This window comes from Rattus norvegicus, chromosome 14, assembly GCF_021556685.1.
Source record: "Rattus norvegicus strain SHRSP/BbbUtx chromosome 14, alternate assembly SHRSP_T2T, whole genome shotgun sequence".
In the NCBI taxonomy this organism is placed as follows: domain Eukaryota; kingdom Metazoa; phylum Chordata; class Mammalia; order Rodentia; family Muridae; genus Rattus; species Rattus norvegicus.
The window spans coordinates 34011634-34032382 of record NC_141547.1 but is presented as its reverse complement, the minus strand read 5'-3'; the positions used below and the strand labels follow the sequence as shown (position 1 = coordinate 34032382).

Here is a 20749-nt window from a genome sequence, read left to right as displayed (position 1 = left end):
GCCCAGGTGCTCCATGCTGTGCATGGAGCTGTCAGGCTACAGGTGAGGAAGCTTAGATTTCAACTTACCCTAAGAAACAGCCATTGAAGGGTTTCGTGTGACTTTTATTGTTGTAGCAGTGGAGAGGGAGAAAAGTGGGCAGCTTTGGGGTACATTTTATAGAAGGTGCTAGTAGATGCTGGTAGTGGGTTTTTAAAGGCCTGAGAAGCATCATTGAGAGTAAATGGAGAATCAGAGGTTTAGGGGCTGTGAGCAGTTTGGATGTGGTCACTAACAGTAAGATGCCTACAACCTGGGAAAGTGTGAGAACGGACAGAGCATGTTTGAAAGCGTGAGTTACTTGTTCTACTTTTGGAACTAGTTTGAAATATCTACTAGCTATTCAAGGGGGTTGCTAGGTAAAGAAGGAAAAAAAGGAGCCAGGTAAAAGCCCTGTCTCTCATGGTCATAGTTGGAGTAATGGACTTCTGATCAGACAGGCTGTTTAAAATCACCACAGTTAGCTTCTTAAGCTGTAGTGTGTATTTCTCTACAGAAAGGGCTGCTATGTTGCCTTCCTTATGAAACCATGTCTAGGTCCTCCAGAGAAGTGGTTAGACTTCAGCTTTAGGATTCAGTGATGGCTTCCACTGTACGCAGTGATTTATTTATGAGACAGGATCCAGTAAGCACAGAGATCAAAAATAATTTGTTCTTATCATTAAAAGGTATAAGAAAGCTGGCCTGCCAGCAGAGGAGTGAATAGGGGATTGTGCAATTTTCCAGAAACAGCTCGCAACACAACATCCCATGTCTGAGGATGTTAAGATACAGAAAGTAGGAGAGTAGATGGGGTGATTTCTCAGAAGAGTATCTAAAAGTAGGAAGGCTCTACAGGTCACCGTTATTCTGGCACCACGGAGGAGAAAGGGTGAGCAACAGGACAGCAGCTGGTCTGTCTAGTCAAACGTTTCCTTTTCCCATTTTCCAGGCCAGTGTGTCAAGCATGTACGTGCATGTATGAGGGTGCACATATATGCACATGTGTGTGTATGTGTGCATATGTGTGTACATACATGTGGAGGCCTGAGGTCAATGTTGGGACTCTCATCTTCGATTGCTGTTCCACCTTTCTCATGGATTTAGGGTGTCTCAATCAAACCCAGAACTTGCGAGCCAGCCTGCTCTGGGGATCCCAGAGGCTGGAATTACAGGTGGGCTGATGCGCTCACCCAGCACGTATGTGGGTTCTGGGCATCTGAACTCTGGTCTTCACGTCACCCTGGCAATTACTTCACCAGTGAGCCATCTCCCCAGTCCCTACCTATATGTTTCTATGTTTGAAGCCTCCATTTTATCTACTTCCCTTCCAATAAGTGGACGTAACACACATTAATTAAGATATAGACTTACTGATGTGTAAATTAGAAAACAGTGAAACGTTAAGTAACATGTAGGCAAGGAAGTGACACATTGACACAATAGATTTGTTTAAAATATATGGTACTACCACATACTAATCACTGAACATTACACTTTAAATTTTAGCTCTTATCATCATTGCTTTTGTTATTTATTTATTTATTTATTTATTTATTTATTTATTTATTTATTTATGTAGCTGGCCTCAAACTCACAGAGCTCTACCTACTTTGCCTCCGGAGTGCCAGGTTTCTTGGCATCATTTTATCGGTAATTTATTCATTGTCCAATCTTACAACTAAGCACTCCTTTTCAGTACTTCTCAAGAGTATATTTCATGTTAAATTATAACATTATTTCTGACATCATTTGAAGACGGAGTCTTATTCTGTTAGCCTGAATCAACCTCTAGCCTCAGCCTCCAGAGGACCTGGAAGGACCGGGTGCACTACCAGGCCCAGGTTGTAGTCATCGTTGTCGCCACCACCATCATCATCACCGCCATCACCACCACCATCACCATTGCTTAGAATAGATGGCAATAAACAATGAAGTGGCAAATGAGTATACCCAGGATAAATGTGATATTGTAGTGAGATGAGTTCATAAGATAAGAGGCAGGAGATGGTGTATAAAATCGTCAAATTACCCAATGGCAATGTTTCCCATCGCAAATGGAGAGATTAATCGTAACCAAGGAAGCATATTTATACCAGGAATTTGGTGTAGGAGGAAGGCAGGCAGGCAGGAAGGGGCCCTTTAAGGATGGTTATTAGTGGTTTATGAGCTTCTCTGCTTATGGAAATCATGTTCAAAGCTCAGCTCAAGTACTACCTCCACCACGCAGGCCTCCTACCGCGCATTCCCCGCCGGTCACTGATTCTTTGTATTAGTCTAAACAGTGCTTTGACAGACGAACTCTTTTCCACACTGGAAGGAAAAGCAATCCACTCTGCGAAAGACAATCAACCCTCTCCTGAAACCATCCAATTTTATTTTAGATGCACGAAACTGTAAAATGGAGCTAACCACGGAGAGTGCCTGCCTGCGGTACTCTCAAGCACACAGTAAACCTTCTTTCTGTTTCTTGTATCAAGGGCCAAAAAGATATGGTGCACCATACAACAGATGGAAGGAAAGACGAACAAGCTACGTAGTCAAATAACACAGCAGCATGTGGTCTAAAAGAGAGTTAGCTCTACTCTAGTCCCCTCCCCCACCCCCAATCCTGCTGACCTACATTCTGCCTCTTGCTCTATTCCAAATACAGTTTGGTGCCTGGAACTCCTAGGTCTCTGCTTCTTTGCCTGTTCCTAATCTCCTTGCCAAGTGCCCCAATCCAGAAACTTCTCCATGTAGGGATCTATTTTTTTTTTAACCACCTGATATAACACCTCCTCCCCTTTAATCACTTGGCTTCAGGTCTTTTTCAGCTACTATTATTTTTAAATCATTATCAATAAGATGGTCTGCATTCTATGTGTCGCTCTTCCATTAGAATAAAATCTTCGTGAAAGAAAGATTTTTTTTTTTTTTTTTTTTTTTACTGCCCAACCTATATAGTCTTGAAGAGTTTCTGACACTGGGCAGACTTTCATACGCGTTGGTTGAATACAGGGAGGATTTTACAGAGGAGATTGTACTTAAAAGTTGAAACAATACGAGAATTTCCTACAGGGGAACAGGGCATAGCAAACAAGAGTGAGCGCAAAACTAAGAATTAAAACCCACACGATCTAGTCAGAAGGTCGGCTCTCCCCCATCAATCACTAATTAAGAAAACGCCCTGCAAGTTTGTCTACAGCTTGATATTATGGAGGCATTTTTTCAACTGAGGTTCCCTCCACTCAGATGACCAGTTTGAGTTACATTAACATAAATAAAACTCTCAGGCCACAGAGTCTCCCAATGTAGCCTGAAACTCACTAAGTAGTCCAGGTAACCTGTCTCTGCCTACCAAGTGCTGGAATTAAAGGCATACTCCACTATGCCGGACACTAATAATTTTTTAAACAAAGAGAATGCATCCTGTATATATTAATTTTTTCTTTTGTTGGTTGTTAAAATTCGGACGAATTGACAAGTATGATTGTGGGTCAAGCAAACACGTGCGGGATGATGGCCTTCCGGATTTTAAAACGAACAAATAGTGGAGGGAGAAAAGCAAGGACAGAAAAGAACAATGGTGTAGCAAAGGGAACTTGGGATTGGAAGGAAGGTTGGGGGAAGGGAACTTCAAAGAACACCAGAAGGCAGAGAGAAAGCTACTGCGAGAAGCAAAGCTGGAATCCTAGGGGTGGGGTGGGAGGGGGAGGAGCCAGTGCGCGGCGCCTGCGCAGCGAGAGGCCCAGGTGCTTGCCGCCGCGGAAGCGAATCCACCTAGAGACGCCGCGCCGCTTGGATACTGCTGCGCATGCGCAGGCGGACCAGTTGCTGAATATTCACGGTCGCCGCCTCCGCCGAGGTCGACCCTGGATTTGAGTCTCGCGCTCTCTTCGTTCGCTTACCGGCGGGTTCCCTCCCCTTCTCGCGCCCTGAGACGGCGAGGCTGGGGAAGGGGTTGAAAGGGGCTGTTGATCGTCGCCTTTAACTTGTTCGAGGGGCGGCCATGTCGGCCGGCGAGGTGGAGCGTCTGGTGGAGCTGAGCGGCGGGACCGGAGGGGATGAGGAGGAAGAGTGGCTGTATGGCGGTACGGAACTTCCTGTCTGTCTCCCGGGTTCTCTCTGGCCTTCCTCCCGGCGTTTCAGGCCCGGGCGTCCGAGGCCTCTCGTACTAGCCCTGGCAGGCCTGCGTTAGGCCGAGTGCGGCCTGCTCCGGGCCCTCGCCCGGACCCGCAGGCACTCACCGCGCGGTGGACGCGGGCCAAGGAGGCCGGGCAGCCCTGCTTCGCCCTCCTCCCCACCGTCCCGGCCTCCTCGCTTCTGCGCTCTCTATTCATGCTCTTTCTATCGATCCTGAGCTGCTTCGGTGTCTCTTGCTATTGGGTGCTCCTCCTCGTCCCTTTCTTTCAGAAACAGTCATTCTGTAATAACAGCTAAATAAAGTCAATGCTATTAAACTAATGTCTTGTTTCTTGATGGTCAGTTTGTATGGAATGCACCTGCAAGGGTACCTCCTTGTCTGAAAGTCGTGCTTTAAAAATATTAATTAAGAGAGACAGAGATGGAGAATACACTATGGTCAACCCTGAGTTGTCTCCTGTATTAAGGTGAAGTTTTTATTTATTTTTTTTTTTTTAGAGACTGCTCTATAGTCCACGTCATAGTTGTACCTCGTGACTCTTCCCGTAGGCTTGTATTCAGTGTTTTGTATTTGTGTCCCCAAATTGAATGCATCATGTACTTTGTTTTTGTAGAGGACATGTTTGATGTTTAAGTCGTAATCCGCCTTGGCTCTTTGTTACACCAGATTTGAAAGTATTTTGTTATTTCCCAGAACATACATTCTTGACATAAATTGTCATAGATTACATAAAAGTGAACGTTGGAGTCTAAGCAGCCTTTTAGTGATGTAACTCCGATCAAATTGTAAAGTCGATAATGTCTTTAATAATGGAAAGACAGCATTGGTACTACCCTTAAAACGTGAGAGTGTGAGGTTTCTTTTACGATGATGTGTAAATCCTCATCGCCTCTTAAATTAAGTTTACATTAATAGCAGTAAAGTCGTGTTTTTTTTTTTTCCATAAGAGATGTGTCTTGTTTATAAAGTGATCTAACTTTGGCTATGCTCGCAGGCCCGTGGGACGTGCATGTGCACAGTGATTTGGCAAAGGATCTAGGTTAGTGCTCATGCTCTTCCCTTCAGATTTTTCTACTTGTTGCTTAAGCTTGGTTTCCTCATTTACTTTATTTTATTTTATTTGGTAGATGAAAATGAAGTTGAAAGGCCAGAAGAAGAAAATGCCAGGTTGGTGAACTCTCCTGTTGATGCCCTACACAGATGGTGATTCTAGGATGCCGTCAGTAGTTTTATTATAATCCTTGGTGGGATTGCATTTTGACCAAAGGTTAAAGGACCTTTCCTATTTCAGGATCAATTCTGTCTTGCTTTCTAGCAGCTTATAGGACGGTTCTTGGAGTTAGGTATTTATTTGCCAACCTCTCCCCCTTGAGTAACTTTCACCCTTAACTGGGCTTAGCAGTATATACAGTGGAGTTGGGTTTTTGTTTTGTTTTTCAAGACAAAGTTCTCAGTGTAGTGTGTCTACCCCTGGCTGTTCTGGAACTCACTTTGTAGACCAGGCTGGCCTTGAACTCAGAGATCCACCTGCCTCTGCCTCCCAAGTGCTGGGATTAAAGGCAGAGCAACTACGCCTGGCTGAATATGGTTGTTAAATTACTAAGAAAAAAAATAATTTTCTGTAAGAAATAAAATAACTGAAAGTTGTTGCTTTCATAATTTATTAGTGTTTTTATAGTATCCTTTACTTTTGGTATAGTTTTTTTTTTTTTTCTTTTCTTAGAAACAGGCTCTTAGTGACAGGCCTGGAATTCCCTTTGTAGACTAGGCTGGCCTTGAACTCAAAGACATCTGTCTGTCTCTAGAGTGCTGAGATTAAAGGCATGTGCCACAGTGCCTATGCTTGGCGTGGCTTTAGTGCTTTGTATTTTAAATTCATAATGGAACTAGTTTTTTGGAAGGAAACTATGCTTACTACTATACCATGAACAGAATAGATTTTTTTAAGTTGGTTGTTATTATGCAAAACAGTATTTTTACAGTGTCCAGGGAGCCAAACATTCACTCTAAATTCCACAACTAATGCATATAAGCACATGGCTAAATTGGCTTGCGTTTGATCAGGTGACTGTCTGAAATAATGAGGGAGGAGTGGTCTTAGAGCAATTAAGGGCTGGAGAAATGGCTCAGTTGGGGACATGCATGTGGCATAAGCATGTGGACATGAATGACTACATCCTAGGAGAGATTAGACAGGATGATCTCTAGTACTCACTAGTTCCTCTATACTGTTAAACTCCAGGTTCAATCCGAGACTGTCTCAGAAAAGAAAGAAGAAGAGGGATTGGGAAGATACCTGATGTCTCTGGCTTCCACATGTATTATATATACAAAACATTTAAAGAATATTAAGATTTTCAAAGTGGAGGGGTTAATGCTTCATACCAAGCATGATAGCTATAAACCAAAAGGCAAAAGAGCTATAATGAAGATATGGAGAACCTGGACTGGTTGTACACTGCTGCTGCTATTGTAAAGCGGTGTCTCCTCTTGGGAGCTTCCTCAAATGTTTAAACAGTTAATAATTAATTAAGCAGTCCTACTCACTTTAAATCAGAGAAGTGGAAGCTCACATGAACACAAGTATTTGAACATTACTGTTCTTAGCATCAGTCATAGCTAGTCCATAAAATGGAAATGACCTGCCTGTCTACCAAAACAAAATAATAGGTTCAATGTAATGCACCTTTAAGGAAGTGTCTCCTGGAAGGAAGAAAATTGAGTACCGACTTGCTACGGTATGAGTGAACACCTGAGCGTGTGTTAAAGCAAAGAAGCAGCTACAAAGGACACAGTTTGATTCATAAAGTTTCCAGGATAAGCAAATCCATAGAGAAGGAAAGATCAGTATGTGAGATAGGAGAAAACGGGGATGACTGGTGATATATACTTCTTTTGGGAGGCTATGTACATAGTCTAGGATGTCATAGCATAATTATTACACTGTGAGCAAAGTATATCCCTTTAAGTATAGTCTTTAAATGTATGGGCAAATTATGTCTTAATGGAGTTTCTAAAATGAACACTGGTGGTGAAAATCCATTACAAGTAACTTCTTTTGTGTCAAAAATTTTAAAAAAGGAATTAAACCCTAGAACAGGATACATGCAAGGGAGTAAAAGGAGAAATAGCCTCCAAAGAGCTGAGATTTTTGTGAGCTGATCCCTAGTACTAAATTTTATTATTTAACTATAATTCTAACTTTACTTTGTGGTTTTGTTGTTTGTTTTGTTTTTAACTGTATATGTCCATGCACCATGTTCATGCCTGTGGAGCACAGAAGAAGGCATGGGATCCCCTGGGACTGTGGTTCAGGATCGATTGTTGTGAGCTCCCCATGTGGGTGCTGGGACTCAAACCCACAATCTGGAAGAGCAACAGGAGCTCTGAGCCGCTGAGCCAGCTCTCCTTCCTCACAGTTCCCTTTCTCATTGCTCTTTCTTGAGTTCTCTGGGACACAGTAGTAGTTGATTGGAGTTAACCCTTGGGTATCTCTGCCTTCTCCAAGTACTGCTGCCTATGTCTGTTGTTGATTTCTTTTGAAGTTCTGTGTGTGTCTCATCCCATCAAGCATTTGCGCTTATATTTTTACTTTTTTAGAAAAAGCTTAACAATTTATTGTTCTTGTATTTTAATGGTGATGAGGAACTAAAAGTTCTAAAGCATTATGTCTAATAGAAAAAGGAGTTCAGACAAAACTAGGATATAGCTTGGTACATATCATTGCATTGCCCTGCCTAGGACCTGCTGTTGAAATTGTCCATCTTCCTTGTGACTGGTTCATTGCTGAAGCCTCTGTCCTTAAGCATGGAATTGCACTGACCTCACTGCTGTCTGTCATGCTTTATGTGTCTGGGTTTAACTGAATGTAGTATACTGTCCTGTGACATAGAAATCATACTGAGGGTTCATTTCATTGCCTGTAGGCGTGTGCACACAAGCAAGCAAAACGTGTTTCTTGGTCTCTGGAAGTTTATTTAAGCAAAGTATAAATGAAGAAGAATTATAGTAGTACATTTATCTTGAGTCCTGTGGTAGGACAGGAAAAAATTGAAGTTTGTATCTGTAAAATAGCTAACCCTTTTAATGTCAAGAAGCTATCTATGCTGTAGTTCTGGAAGTACTATTTTTTGGCTATTGGCTTGTCACATGGCAAGCAAGTCAAAATTGCCTTCTAAAAGTGATTAGTGTTTTAAAAGTTTTTATTAGATATATTTCTTTACTTACATTTCAAATGTTATTCCCCTTCCCGGTTTTCTGTCCATAGACCCCTATCTACTCCCCTCCCCCATACGGGTATTCCCCCGATACATCCCCCTTACTGCCCCACCCCACCCCCATATTCCCCTGCACTAGGTCCAACCTTGGCAGGACCAAGGGCTTCCCCTTCCACTGGTGCCCCAACAAGTCTGTTCTCTGCTACATATGCAGTTAGAGCCCTGGGTCAGTCCGTGTATAGTCTTTTGGTTGTGGTTTAGTCCCTGGAAGCTCTGGTTGGTTGGCATTGTTGTTCTTATGGGGTTGCAAGCTCCTTCAATTCTTTCATTACTTCCTCTAATTCCCCCAAAGGGGGTCCTGTTCTCAGTTTGGTGGTTTGCTGCTAGCATTAACCTCTGTATTGGACGTGCTCTGGATGTGTCTCTTAGAACAGATATATAACTGGTCCCTTTCAGCATGTGTTTTTTTAGCTTCATCAATCTTATCTAGTTTTGGTGGCTGTATATATATATATATATGGGCCACATGTGGGGCAGGCTCTGAATGGCCGTTCCTTCAGTCACTGCTCTAAACTTTGCTTCCATATCCTCTCCTATGGATATTTTTTCCCCTTTTAAGAAGGAGTAGGAGCATCTGCATTTTGGTCATCCTTCTTGAGTTTCCTGTGGTCTGTGGATTGCATCTTTGGTAATTTGAGCTTTTTGGCTAATATCCACTTATCAATACCAAGTGTGTTTTTCTGTGATTGAGTTACCTCACTGAGGATGATATTTTCTAGTTCATTCCATTTGCCTATGAATTTCATGAGGTCATTGTTTTTGATAGCTGTGTAGATGTACCACATTTTCTGTATCCATTCCTCTGTTCAAGGGCATCTGGGTTCTTTCCAGCTTCTGGCTATTATAAATAAGGCTGCTATGAACATAGTGGCGCATGTGTGTTTGTTATATGTTGGAACATCTTTTGGGTATATGCCCAGGAGAGGTATAGCTGGGTCCTCAGGTAGTGGAATGTGATTAGTTTTAAAATTCCTCAAAATTAGGTCTTGAGCTCCTTATTACTGTAAGCTAGAGGACAGACTTCCATGAAGATATATATATATATATATATATATATATATACACATATATATATATATAGTGAAACCATGTTATGTAGTCCTTGGCTGTATAGTAATAGTCCTGGCACACAGCAGATATCCAGTAAAGATTCAGAGGTAAACATGGTATAATGTGTGTTACATTTTAGAAACATGAAAAGCCTGAATTATGTCCTTCTATCAAATTGTATGTCATTAAGAAATTGTTGGGCAAGCCAAATAGTGGTGGCACACACCTTTAACCACTTGGGAGACAGAAGCAAGTGGATCTCTGTAGGTTCAAAGCCAGCCTGGTCTATAAAGTAAGTTCTACGCCAGCCAGGGCTGTTATACAGAGAAACCTTGTTTTAAAAAACAGGAAAAAGCTATTAGCAGAGAGTGAGGGGTAGTGCATGCCTTTAATCCCAGCATTTAGGAGGCAGAGGCAATTGGATCTCAGAGTTTGAGGTCAGCTTGGTCTACAAGATGAATTGAAAGCCATCCAGGGCTATGCAGACTGACCAAAGAAACCCAGAAAACCCAACCCTTGCTTCCGTCTGAGTACTTGTATGCAATTAGCAGGAAACCAACAGATTCCTAGCCCTGTTCTTGTCACCCAGTAGAGATCATAACTTTAGAAAATCCTAGCAGTGACAGCTTGAAATCGTAGTATAATCTATGTCCTTGTAGCAGCAGCAGCCAACCTGTCTGCTGCTTTCTTTCTTTGCAGTGCTAATCCTCCTTCTGGAATTGAAGAGGAAGCTGCTGAAAATGGCGTGGCGAAACCGGTAACATACATATCAGGCTTTGAAACCCAGTGTCTCTGGTGTTTGAAATTGTAAAGAACTTCACAGTTCATTTACAAGTAAAATCAGCATTTAACATAACCTTCAGCATCCTGTATGACTTGACCCCTTATGTCAACTGATACATCTGATATCACGAAAAATAATAATAATGGGAAGAATCGAGGTGACATACAATATACACACAAGCTTGCTGCTTAGTGTTTCAAAGAACTAAATAGTTGTAGATCAACTGGCTATGGTAAGTGAGCTTGGTTTCCAAAGCCAACACTAAGTCTATAACCTAAAGCTGACAGTTTTCTTAGGAATGAGCCCTGAATATGATAGTCACTGACTCCGTGGCAATTAAAATGGTGCTTTGTTGTGCCCTCTGATGATTTTAGCCCTGAACAGAGAAGGAAACTTGCTTTTGTTTCAGACTTGAACTTAAAATCAAAAAAGCATTTTGCCTAGGTGATGTGATTATCTACCACTATGTAATTAAAATATAGTAGCCTTTTAGATCCATACTAAAACCATTGTAAGCAGATCCATTTTTGTTTGAAGAGATACATGATGTCATTTACATGTATAGTCTCTTCATATTATAATTGATGACCTCGAAAAAAAAATGAATCTGAGGCATTGTAGTAGCTATAAGGTAAAATTATTTAAAAGGAAGTACTTGAGAAGTTCTTATGAGTAAACATTTGTAAGGTTTAATGACAGTATTAACAATTACCAAATAGTTAACAGAGCATTGAAAACATGAAGCATGCATTGTTCTCTGGAAACATGGCATTAAAAGTTCTATTTCTTACTCATAAGCTTAGAAACTATTGCAGACCATCAAAATTGGGATAACAACTTTATAAGCTTGTAATTTTTATTCTAAAACAGTTTCAAAACCCCAAAGTAATTATTTATCACTATTGAATGTTGAATTGGATTATTTACTGCGTTTTGTAATTGTTTCTATCGGTGTAGAAAGTGACCGAGACTGAAGACGACAGTGATAGTGACAGTGACGATGATGAAGATGACGTTCACGTTACTATTGGAGACATCAAAACGGGAGCTCCACAGTATGGGTAAGTGGTTTAATTCGATTTGGCAGGGGGCATGTGTGCCGTGGCTTGCATGTGTAGGCCAGAGGATTCCTTGTAAGAGTCACATTCTGTTTCCAGTCTGTTGTTGGGGCTTGGCCTTTAGTCTGCGGCACCTTGCTGCCCTGAGTTATACTTGTATGAATATACATTTATAAACATACCATGCTTTGATCATCAGTGGGTGATTCTTTGGTTTTGAATTCTTTTTCTTCCCACGATTTGAAAGAACTTATTACTATGGTCTCTGTAGATAGTGATTGCTTTCTCCCTGCAGTTACTTCCAAAGGTTCATGAAGCAGCAGCGTCTGGTTGCTGCCTTTAAAGCATCTTTGCTAGAGCACTGGCTAGTGTTCGTTCTTTGGTTAGAATTGGAACACTGAACGTGTAATTTGCATTTGCGATTCTTTTGTCTTATTATACAAACCTTAATTTAGGTCTTTAATTTTTATTTCCAACTCAAGCTAGCATATGTCTTCTTGGCTGCCATCTTTTTATTTTGCTTGTTGTTTTTTGAGTTAAATTATCTATTGGGCCTTCTAGGCCAGTGTGCTGATAACAAGATTTATGTTCGATGAACTGGACCAAATAAATAGACTATTGCCAACTCACTGAACACAGGGATATTAAAGGATTGGAAGAAAATACATTAAAATAGGGATTGTGGTTTTGTTACGGTAGAATTAAGAGGATTTTGGGTTTTCAAATTAGCTGTATATAAGGTAACTACTAAAACTTTATTTTTTATCTTTGGGAGGTTTGCTTGTTTTGAAAATCATTAATCATTTTGATTGGGATGAAGAGGAATTTCAGTGTTGTTCCTGATGGCTGGGAATGTTGAACTTTTAAAAGTGTTTATTGATGATATGGGACCTTGTGTTCAGTTGTTGATTAGTCTTCTTATGGAGTGGGTCGTATGGGGTTTTAATGTTTGGTTGGCTATAGAATCCTCCTCTTCCTCCCCTTCTCCTTCCTCCTTCCTTCTTTTTCTTTTTCCTTTTCTCTTCTTGTTCTCAGACAGGGTTTCTCTGTGTAGCAGCCCTAGCTGTCCTGAGATTTAGGCTGGCCTTGAACTCATAAAGGTCTGCCTGCCTTTGCCTCCTGAGTGCTGGGAGTAAAGGTATGTGCCACCATGCCCCTTCTTCAGTTCTTTATCTATTCTGCATGCTAATCCTCTGCCATTGCCGGTGTGTCTGTCTTCACTCAGCTCTTTGGAATTTCGTGTAATTCCATGTTTTCATTCTTGTTTTTACTTACTAAACTATTGGATTCATTTTTAGCTGGAACTTGCTACATGCCTCTTGGATTGTTTTCCATAGCACAGCAGTTCTGCCTTTGACCAGTTTGAGTATAGACTTTTGTTCAGGGTGAGATGTAAGGATTTCGTTTCCTTTTTCTGTAGGTGGACATTTGTTGTAGTGTTGATGTCTTTGTTGACGCTCAGGTGACTATAATTCTGTGAGGTTATTTTGTATGAATCCTATTCTGTTGGTCCAATGTCTGTCTGTGCTGGTGCTGTGCTTTTGTTCTTGGCTGTGTAGTATATTTACAGTTAGGTATAGGACACTTCTGGCATTGCTACCAAAGTCCATATAAATTGTAGGATTTTCCTTCTTTTTATGAAGAATGTCACTGTTATTTTGATGGGATTTTATCTAATCAAATCTATAGATTGTTTTTGATACTATTGCCATTTTTACAATAACATTTTTACTGAAGTGGTCCTTTTCTTCTTAGGTTTTCTCTTTTGTTACTTGACTGAGGTTGATTTCCTGATTTCTTTCTTACTACATTCCTTATTAGTATATAGATATGATACTAATTTTAAAAAATTAATATTAATAAATTTTGTTTTTTGACAATTTCATGCATTCATATATAGTACATTCTGGCTAGGATTCCTGGTGGAGTCCTTAGGGTCTCCTACAAACAATCATTATTTGCTAATAGAGATAATTTAACTTCCTCCTGCCTTCCATTTCTAAAGCTAAAACTTAAAGCACTGTACTGAGTACAAGTGGAAAGTGTGGGCATGCTGGTTTCATGACTGCCTGTAGTGGGACCATTGTCACATACAGTGTTGGCTGTGTCTGAGTGTCATGCTGCTTTGCCAGTCTAAGATAGTTTCCATGCATTTCTGATTTCTTCAGAATTTTTATTGAAGGGATGTTGGTCTGTATCAAAGATTAAATTATAAGTAATAACCTTATTTGGCGATGGTGGAAGGACCACAGTGGAGCAATGGCATGTGGCAGTGTGGCAGGGAGGACCTCAGTTGGGTAATGGTATGTAGCAGGGAGGACCTCAGTGGGGCGATGGCATGTGGCAGTGTGGTAGGGAGGACCTCAGTGGGGCGATGGCATGTGGCAGGAAGGACCTCAGTGGGGTGATGGTGTGTGCTACAGTAGCATATTGAGTTTAGTACCTGGGAGATTTTTGACATGGAAAAATGTCAGACCTTTAAAAAAAATTAGTTCTTGGGGCTGGAGAGATGGCTTAGCACTTGTTTTTGCAGAGGACCTGGGTTCAGTGTGCCCAGCACTCACATGGTGGCTCACAACCACCTGTAACTTTAGTTCCAAGGGACCCAGTGCCCTCTTTTGATGTCTTTGGGCACCAAGTATGTTTGTGATGTACATACATGTAGGCAAAACAGTCATATACATAAAATAATATAAAAACTTAAGAATTATTTTTTTATCCTGTAATAAGTAAATAACAAACTAAACATCAGTGTGAAATCTGTATGTGCCTATTCATTCACTTTCTGTGTTGAATAGCTTCCTGTTTTGTTATTGTATGTTTTTGAAGTTAATTTTTATTCTATTTTAGGAGTTATGGAACAGCACCAGTAAATCTTAATATCAAGGCAGGGGGAAGAGTTTATGGAAATACAGGTAAAATTTGTATTTGCAGCTTCATCAGTATGAAAGTAGGTCCTGACTAGAATGTATTAGCTCTTTTCACAAGCTGTCTGTGATATACACTAGCAGACTCCTCCTGGGAAAGACATCTCAAGCAGCAGACATTTGACCTGTTCTCGTTGTGTTACTTTGCTTGTTTTATAACACTTTAAGAGGAACCTTTCTTTGTTCACAAATTATATAAAATGACAATTTAGCACATTGGTATTAGCAGCTCCATTGATGTTGTAACCTTTTGCTTTTGTTTTTTGAGGTAGTATCTCATGTAGCCTAGGCTATCCTTGACCTAGCTGTATACCCAAAGCTTGCCTCGAATTCCTGGCCCTCCCCTCTTCATTTCCCAAGTGCATGCATGATAGGCATGTGCTACCATGCTGGGCCATAATGCCTAAGTCCCTAACTATTTCATGCTGCTCATCTTGAAAGTTTCATCACCAGGTTTGATTTTGTCTAGTTTTATCAAGGGGAAGGATAGATGATAAAGGGTGATTTATGTTTTCTCTTTTTGTCTTCTAGCTTCTTGCTAATATAGCTTCTTTGCCATTTTGCATTTCTGTAAAATAGGAACCAAAGTCAAAGGAGTAGACCTCGATGCCCCTGGCAGCATTAATGGAGTTCCACTCTTGGAAGTAGATTTGGATTCTTTTGAAGATAAACCATGGCGGAAACCTGGTAAGATTGTGTGGTTCTATTTTAATATCAAAAAAGGTTTTTAACATAAAATGATTTTTAAAAAGTATTTGTAAGCAGCAGTATAAAATAGTGTCTTTTACAGTATCTTGTTTATTGTCCTAAGCAAATAATCAGTACTCAGGACTTGAATTATTAAATTTTATTAGTCCCTGGAATTAGCATAAAAAGGGACTCACACATCACACATCAATTATACTATTTTTAAAGAAAATCATTTTGATCAAAATGTTTTTCAGTCTTCGCTTCATTGTAGTAGTTTTAAGAACTGGTAAAAAATTCAAGGGTATTATGATGAGTGTCAGAAGATATGCTCATGTTCTCTTACATATAAATTATTCATAACAGTGGGTTTCATTATCATGTTTTCATACGTGTGTATAATGTCTTTCAGTCATGCCTACCCCATATGTCCTCCAGCCTCTAAGTCCCCATTGACCCCTTCCTCTTCCATCTCTCTCTCCTGCTTTCATAGCTTCACTAGATGTACATTTTATAGTCACACTGTAGCTTTGATGCTGCCATAGAGGTAAAATCTTTGCATCTTAAAAGTATGTTTTATCTTTAGGTGCTGATCTTTCCGATTATTTTAATTATGGCTTTAATGAAGATACTTGGAAAGCTTACTGTGAAAAACAAAAGAGGATCCGAATGGGACTGGAAGTTATACCCGTTACTTCAACGACAAACAAGATTACGGTAATTAGGAAATCTTCCAGAGTAACCCTGCCTCTTCTACTGTACCACTCTGACTCCCCAAATAAGTCACTTTCCCCCTAATAAGGTGATGAAATGCTCTACGGCAGTTTAATATTTTTGTTCTCGTGGCTGTGTTTACTTATGTTCCCTTCCTTCCCCTTGAGTTTCATGTTGATGATTACTGTATGTTCTTAGTTCAATTCAGACTAGCCACAGCTAGTTACTCTTGTGGCCTGTCAATTAAAAGTTGTGTGGTTTCTTAATGGGGATATGTCATTTAACTTAGGCCGAAGACTGTACTATGGAAGTCACACCAGGTGCAGAGATCCAAGATGGCAGATTCAATCTTTTTAAGGTGAATTTTAGTAAATTATCCTTGGTTGCTCTCATTTTTTGTTCTTGAGTCTGCTCCCATCCCACTGTTCAGGGGAGAAAATTGAAGTAGAAACAGCGACATTTTTTCCAAACTTTGAGCTTCCTGGTGACTTACACGTTGGCTTATTGTTGTTTCCTGTACTTTTGCAAGCATGTGACTCTATAGCCTGTCACACTAACACCTGCCAAGGAAGACTGTTGTCTGCTATGTGCTTTGACTATAGGTGGTACACGCTTATAGAAGGCGACGGTCATGGCTGCAGGCGCTGCATTCGTGCCTCCTTCTTATCCTTAGCAGCAGAATTGGAAGCGTTTTGTTTTTCCAGTTCTTAAAAAAGTAGAGGGATGGTGACAGTTATTATCTCTGATACTAAAATCATCGGTGTAATAGCTCTCAGTGAAGGTGTTTTCAAGAATTTGAGGTGTTCTCTGACAACTTCTTAAGCCTTGAGCAGAGCTGCTGAGTTTTAATATTTCAAAAGAATAGGTTCCTGTGAGTGATACGAGAGGATCGCGTGACACCAACATTCTCATTGCTGCTTCTCCTCAGGTTTGGTTGGGTAATCTTTCCTCCCTTGGTTTTAATTCTTTTGTCAGGGACCTTTTATATACCTCAGGGCCTGGTTATAGAACTCTGTGCCCCCTTTTGGGACACCAGAATTCTGAGGTAGCTGCTGTCTGGATACAGTTCTGTGTAGACTTTAATTTTAATTTACATCCTAATATAGGTAAGTATTTGGCCCTTGTTTTGTTAACATTTTCAGAATACTTGATGATGTATACTCCATTTTAAATGATCATCAATCTTTTAGATGTTGGTTTTCTATTTTCATTCTGTTATTAGAACAAATTCATAGTCAAGTTTAATAATGAGCTGGTTCATGTCATTGGTAGGTTTTGTTTTATCTTGTTTTCCTAAGAAGAATGAGAATGGCCATTATAAACCATCAGCTAATACATAATTTTGTTAATCTTAGATTTGTAAACAGTGAAATAAGGAAATACTAGTAGCTGGCCTCTCCTGAAAGTTGTGGATATATATTTTACATTTATGTGTGTGTGTATGTATATGTATACTCACACACATATATACTTACACCCATACACAGAGAGAGTTATTAGGTTCCTTTTGATTGTTTGAGAGGAAGTCTTTGTGTTTTCCATTTCTGGTTGATTAATTTATTCTGAGTGAGTTTTAAGGTTGTTGTCCAGTGGTTTTCATGCCTTGATCAGGTGTTTAAATGCTAGTAAATCTGTTAGAAATACTGATTTGGGGATGATTAATTTTAGTGATTTTAATTAGGCAAACATTTCTCCCACTTTGGTTATATTGTAGTCTGTAGGAAATGGTGGAAATAAAGCCATATAAAAGATATACTCATCTTAAGCCATCATGCAAACATTTATGTCAATAGCAGGCTACCATTAGAAGGTTCTTGAACTGTAGAGATTGTGCACATCTGGATTTTGGTAAAGAAATGACAGCTGAGTGGACTGTAAGAGAGATCAAAGGTCAGATGGGAGTTGATGTGATAAGTAGTGTACCAGTGAAACAGACAGGGCTGCTCCCATGGTGACTGGGCCAAGGATGCAAAGTCACAGTTGAACTTCTTTTCCTGTCTGCTACAAAGATAGTCAAAGTCAAGTGAGAAACAGCCCAGCAGCCTTTTGAAGGCATTGGTTCATCCCCCTTATGTTATGTACACTGTAGTAACACTTCCAGTGAGTGTCAGCAGGAGCCTTTACACTCTGTGCCATCTTGCCAGCCTTTAGTGTCTCAAGTTTATAAATTGTTGTTAAATTTTGTTTGGCCCTGTAGGATCTGATGTTAACTTGGATTTAGTAAATCAAACCTATACGACTATTTCTTAAATGCTAGGTTGTATGAAGTGACAGCTTCTTGTTCTGGCTAGGCAGATTTTGAGGGCAGCATCTGCTGACACGGATTCAGTGTGGTGAGAAAGGTTGCTAGGATAGTAAACGTTTTCAGGATTGCTTTGTTTAAGTATGTTTTAAAGAAATTAAGTATGAAAGTTAGGAAACAAACAGTTTGTACACATTTAATATCTACCCTGTCTTTTCTCTTTTCGTTTCCTTCCCTGTTGTAGAGATGCACACACATTTCTTTCCCACTTCCGTTTTCAGCTTTCTCTCTTTACAGCTTTTAGTTGCCTATGTAGAACAATGTGTTAGGTTGGCTGGGAAGGAAGATGAACGTAATAGACATGGACTTCAACCTGCCGTGATAGGAAAGCTAGGTATTCAGTAAGTAACAGTAAATAGCAATTGCCTATTTAGACACTCCATGGTATTTGAAAGACAGAAGAAGTAACATTAAAGCAGAGTCTCAAAGTCAATTAAATTTAAGAAAAAATGTGTTTGTTGGTTTGTCCACAGCCTCTTTTCCAGACTCGTAGGGTACAGATTTTTACATGTAGCTAGAATCATCAAAGGTCTTGCTATAGTGACAATAGGCAGATAGTATCATAAACAAACTACTCAGATAATGAGAAATTTTAAGAAGAAAGTAGAAAGTCACAGGAGAGAGACTGGTAATGATGAAGTCTGCACTACTCCAAGGTATAATCTGAATGACACAGTAGTCCTCTAATGGCCACTGAAGTATACGCTGAGATTCCTTGTAGATGCTTGAAACTGTGGTTAGTACTAAACCCTGTGTACTCTGTTTTCTTCTCCCACGTACATTTGCATAATAAAGTATAACTTTTAAATTAGTCACAGTAAGTGACTAACAGAAACAATACAGAGCAATATACTAATAATAATTACGTGAATACGCTCAATAATATTTGTACAAAGGTCCTACAATCTTAGCATGTAGTGGCTTTTCTTTTGATGCTAAGTCAATAACTTTACTGAGAGAAAGAGCTTAATGGCTTGTCTTGAGCTTTAGGACATTTTTAAGTAAAGTAAGGGTTAGTAAGCATCAGCGCCCTGCTACCCTCACAGCCCTTTTAGGGGCCACAGAGCTGAGTGGTTGGTAGGATGCTGAAGTACACATACGGATGGAGAGACAAAGGGAGGATTCACGTCCCAGGTGAGATGCAGTTGGGAAGAGGCAGGAATTTACTATACTACTCAGACTCTGCCTGGCTAAACTACCGACTGTCAGTTCTGGGAATTAACCATTTAAGTTATTTTAGTCTGGTTTTGATCCACAATTGAAACTACAGAAAGCAATAGGTTGAGGTTGGGAAGGCTACTGTATTCAATTAGATGAATCTATGAAAAGATCTGGAGAAAGGATATTCTTTTTTTTCCAATTATTTTTATTGGATTTTTTTATTTACATTTCATATGTTAATCCCCTTTACCGGTTTCCTGTCCATAAACACCCTATCCCATCCCCGCTCCCCCTGCTTCTGTAAGGGTGCTCCCCCACCCACCCACCCCTTCCCTCCTCCCTGCCCTGACATCCTCCTACACTGGGCCATTGATCCTTGGCAGGACCAAGGGCTTCTCCTCCTATCGTTGCCCAACAAGGCCATCCTCTGCTACATATGTGGCTGGAGCCATGGGTCTGTCCTTATGTACTCTTTGGAGGGTGGTTTAGTCTCTGGGACCTCTGGTTGGTTGGTATTGTAGTTCTTATGGGGTTGCAAACCTCTTAATTTTCTTAAATCCTTTAACTCCTCCGATGGGGATCCCATTCTCAGTTCAATGGTTGTCTGCAAGCATCTGCCTCTCTATTTGCCAGGCTCTGGCAGAGCCTCAGGAAACAGCTATATCAGGCTCCTGTCAGCATGCACTGCTTGGCATCAGCAATATTGTCTGGGTTTGGTGGCTGTATGTATATGAACTGGATCCCCAGGTGGGGCAGGCTCTGGATGGCCTGAGAAAGGATATTCTAAACAAAAAAGATAGTTAATGCAGAAATCCTGACAAGAGGAGCTTACGTGGTTTTTGTTTGTTTGCTTTTTCGTTTTTTAAAAAAAAGGACAAGAGAAAAGGCTATCGTAAGTGGGTGTGGGTGGAGGAAGAATAGAAAGAAGCAAGTTTGCAAGTGTACAGTACACAGGCCGTCCAGGCCTTGTCAAGAAGGTGGTCTTACTGTGCTTGATTTGGGAGGCAGCTGGAGAGCCTTGACCAGAGAGAGACCTGAACTGGTACATGTGGAAGACTATTTTGTCTCTGTCTAGAGGTTAGAATGTAGAGTTCAGAGCAGAAGTAGATAATACCTGTCACAGTAGCTGCTATACCCTGATGGGTTTGACTTGAGGAGTGTCATCCTGTCAGCTGATGGGTTTTGGTAATGCTATAAAGGTAACGTTGACATCCTGTCTGTCAGCGGGTGTTAGACAATACCTTTGTGCTTTGTTCTCTGAGAAGTTGGGTAGGGGGAAATTCCACTTTATTAATATGAGGATAATATGGAGAAGAGGAAATGAAGAGTTCAGTTTAAGCCACGATGAGTTTGAGGTATCAGTTTGATGTGCTAAGAAATCGAATATAAATTGCTGGTATTCATGGGGACAGCTGATAATGTTAACTATATTCCCATTCCTTTAGGTAGAGTAATGTGTTTCTTTTTTGTTTCACCTTTTACTCTTACCCTGTTTTTAATGTGTGCACATGCACGTGTGTGTGTGTGTCTCTGTGTGTGTATGTGTGTGCACGCACACACAAACAGCTGTATGCACACAGCTGTATGCACACAGCTGTGTTGACTCACATGCCATGGTGCCTTCTGAGAGCGGAGGACAGCTTTC

At 40.5% G+C, this 20749-nt stretch overlaps 1 protein-coding gene across 23 annotated transcripts in view; it reads left to right on the top strand.

Annotated features, from left to right (window-relative positions):
- The first annotated feature begins 3807 nt into the window (after positions 1–3807).
- Positions 3808–20749, top strand: part of Fip1l1 (factor interacting with PAPOLA and CPSF1) — a 60489-nt gene continuing 43547 nt past the window's right edge. For 10 of the 23 annotated variants that reach the window (XR_015636523.1, XR_015636522.1, XR_015636520.1 and 7 more), the window contains exons 1-8: positions 3830–4091; positions 5139–5183; positions 5272–5311; positions 10171–10228; positions 11213–11316; positions 14164–14228; positions 14820–14927; positions 15514–15644. Coding sequence is in view for 17 of the 23 variants with exons in the window: in XM_087582479.1 (XP_087438605.1) it covers positions 4010–4091; positions 5139–5183; positions 5272–5311; positions 10171–10228; positions 11213–11316; positions 14164–14228; positions 14820–14927; positions 15514–15644 (633 nt within the window). In the remaining 6 variants the exon portion in view is untranslated. 23 annotated transcript variants of the gene reach the window in all.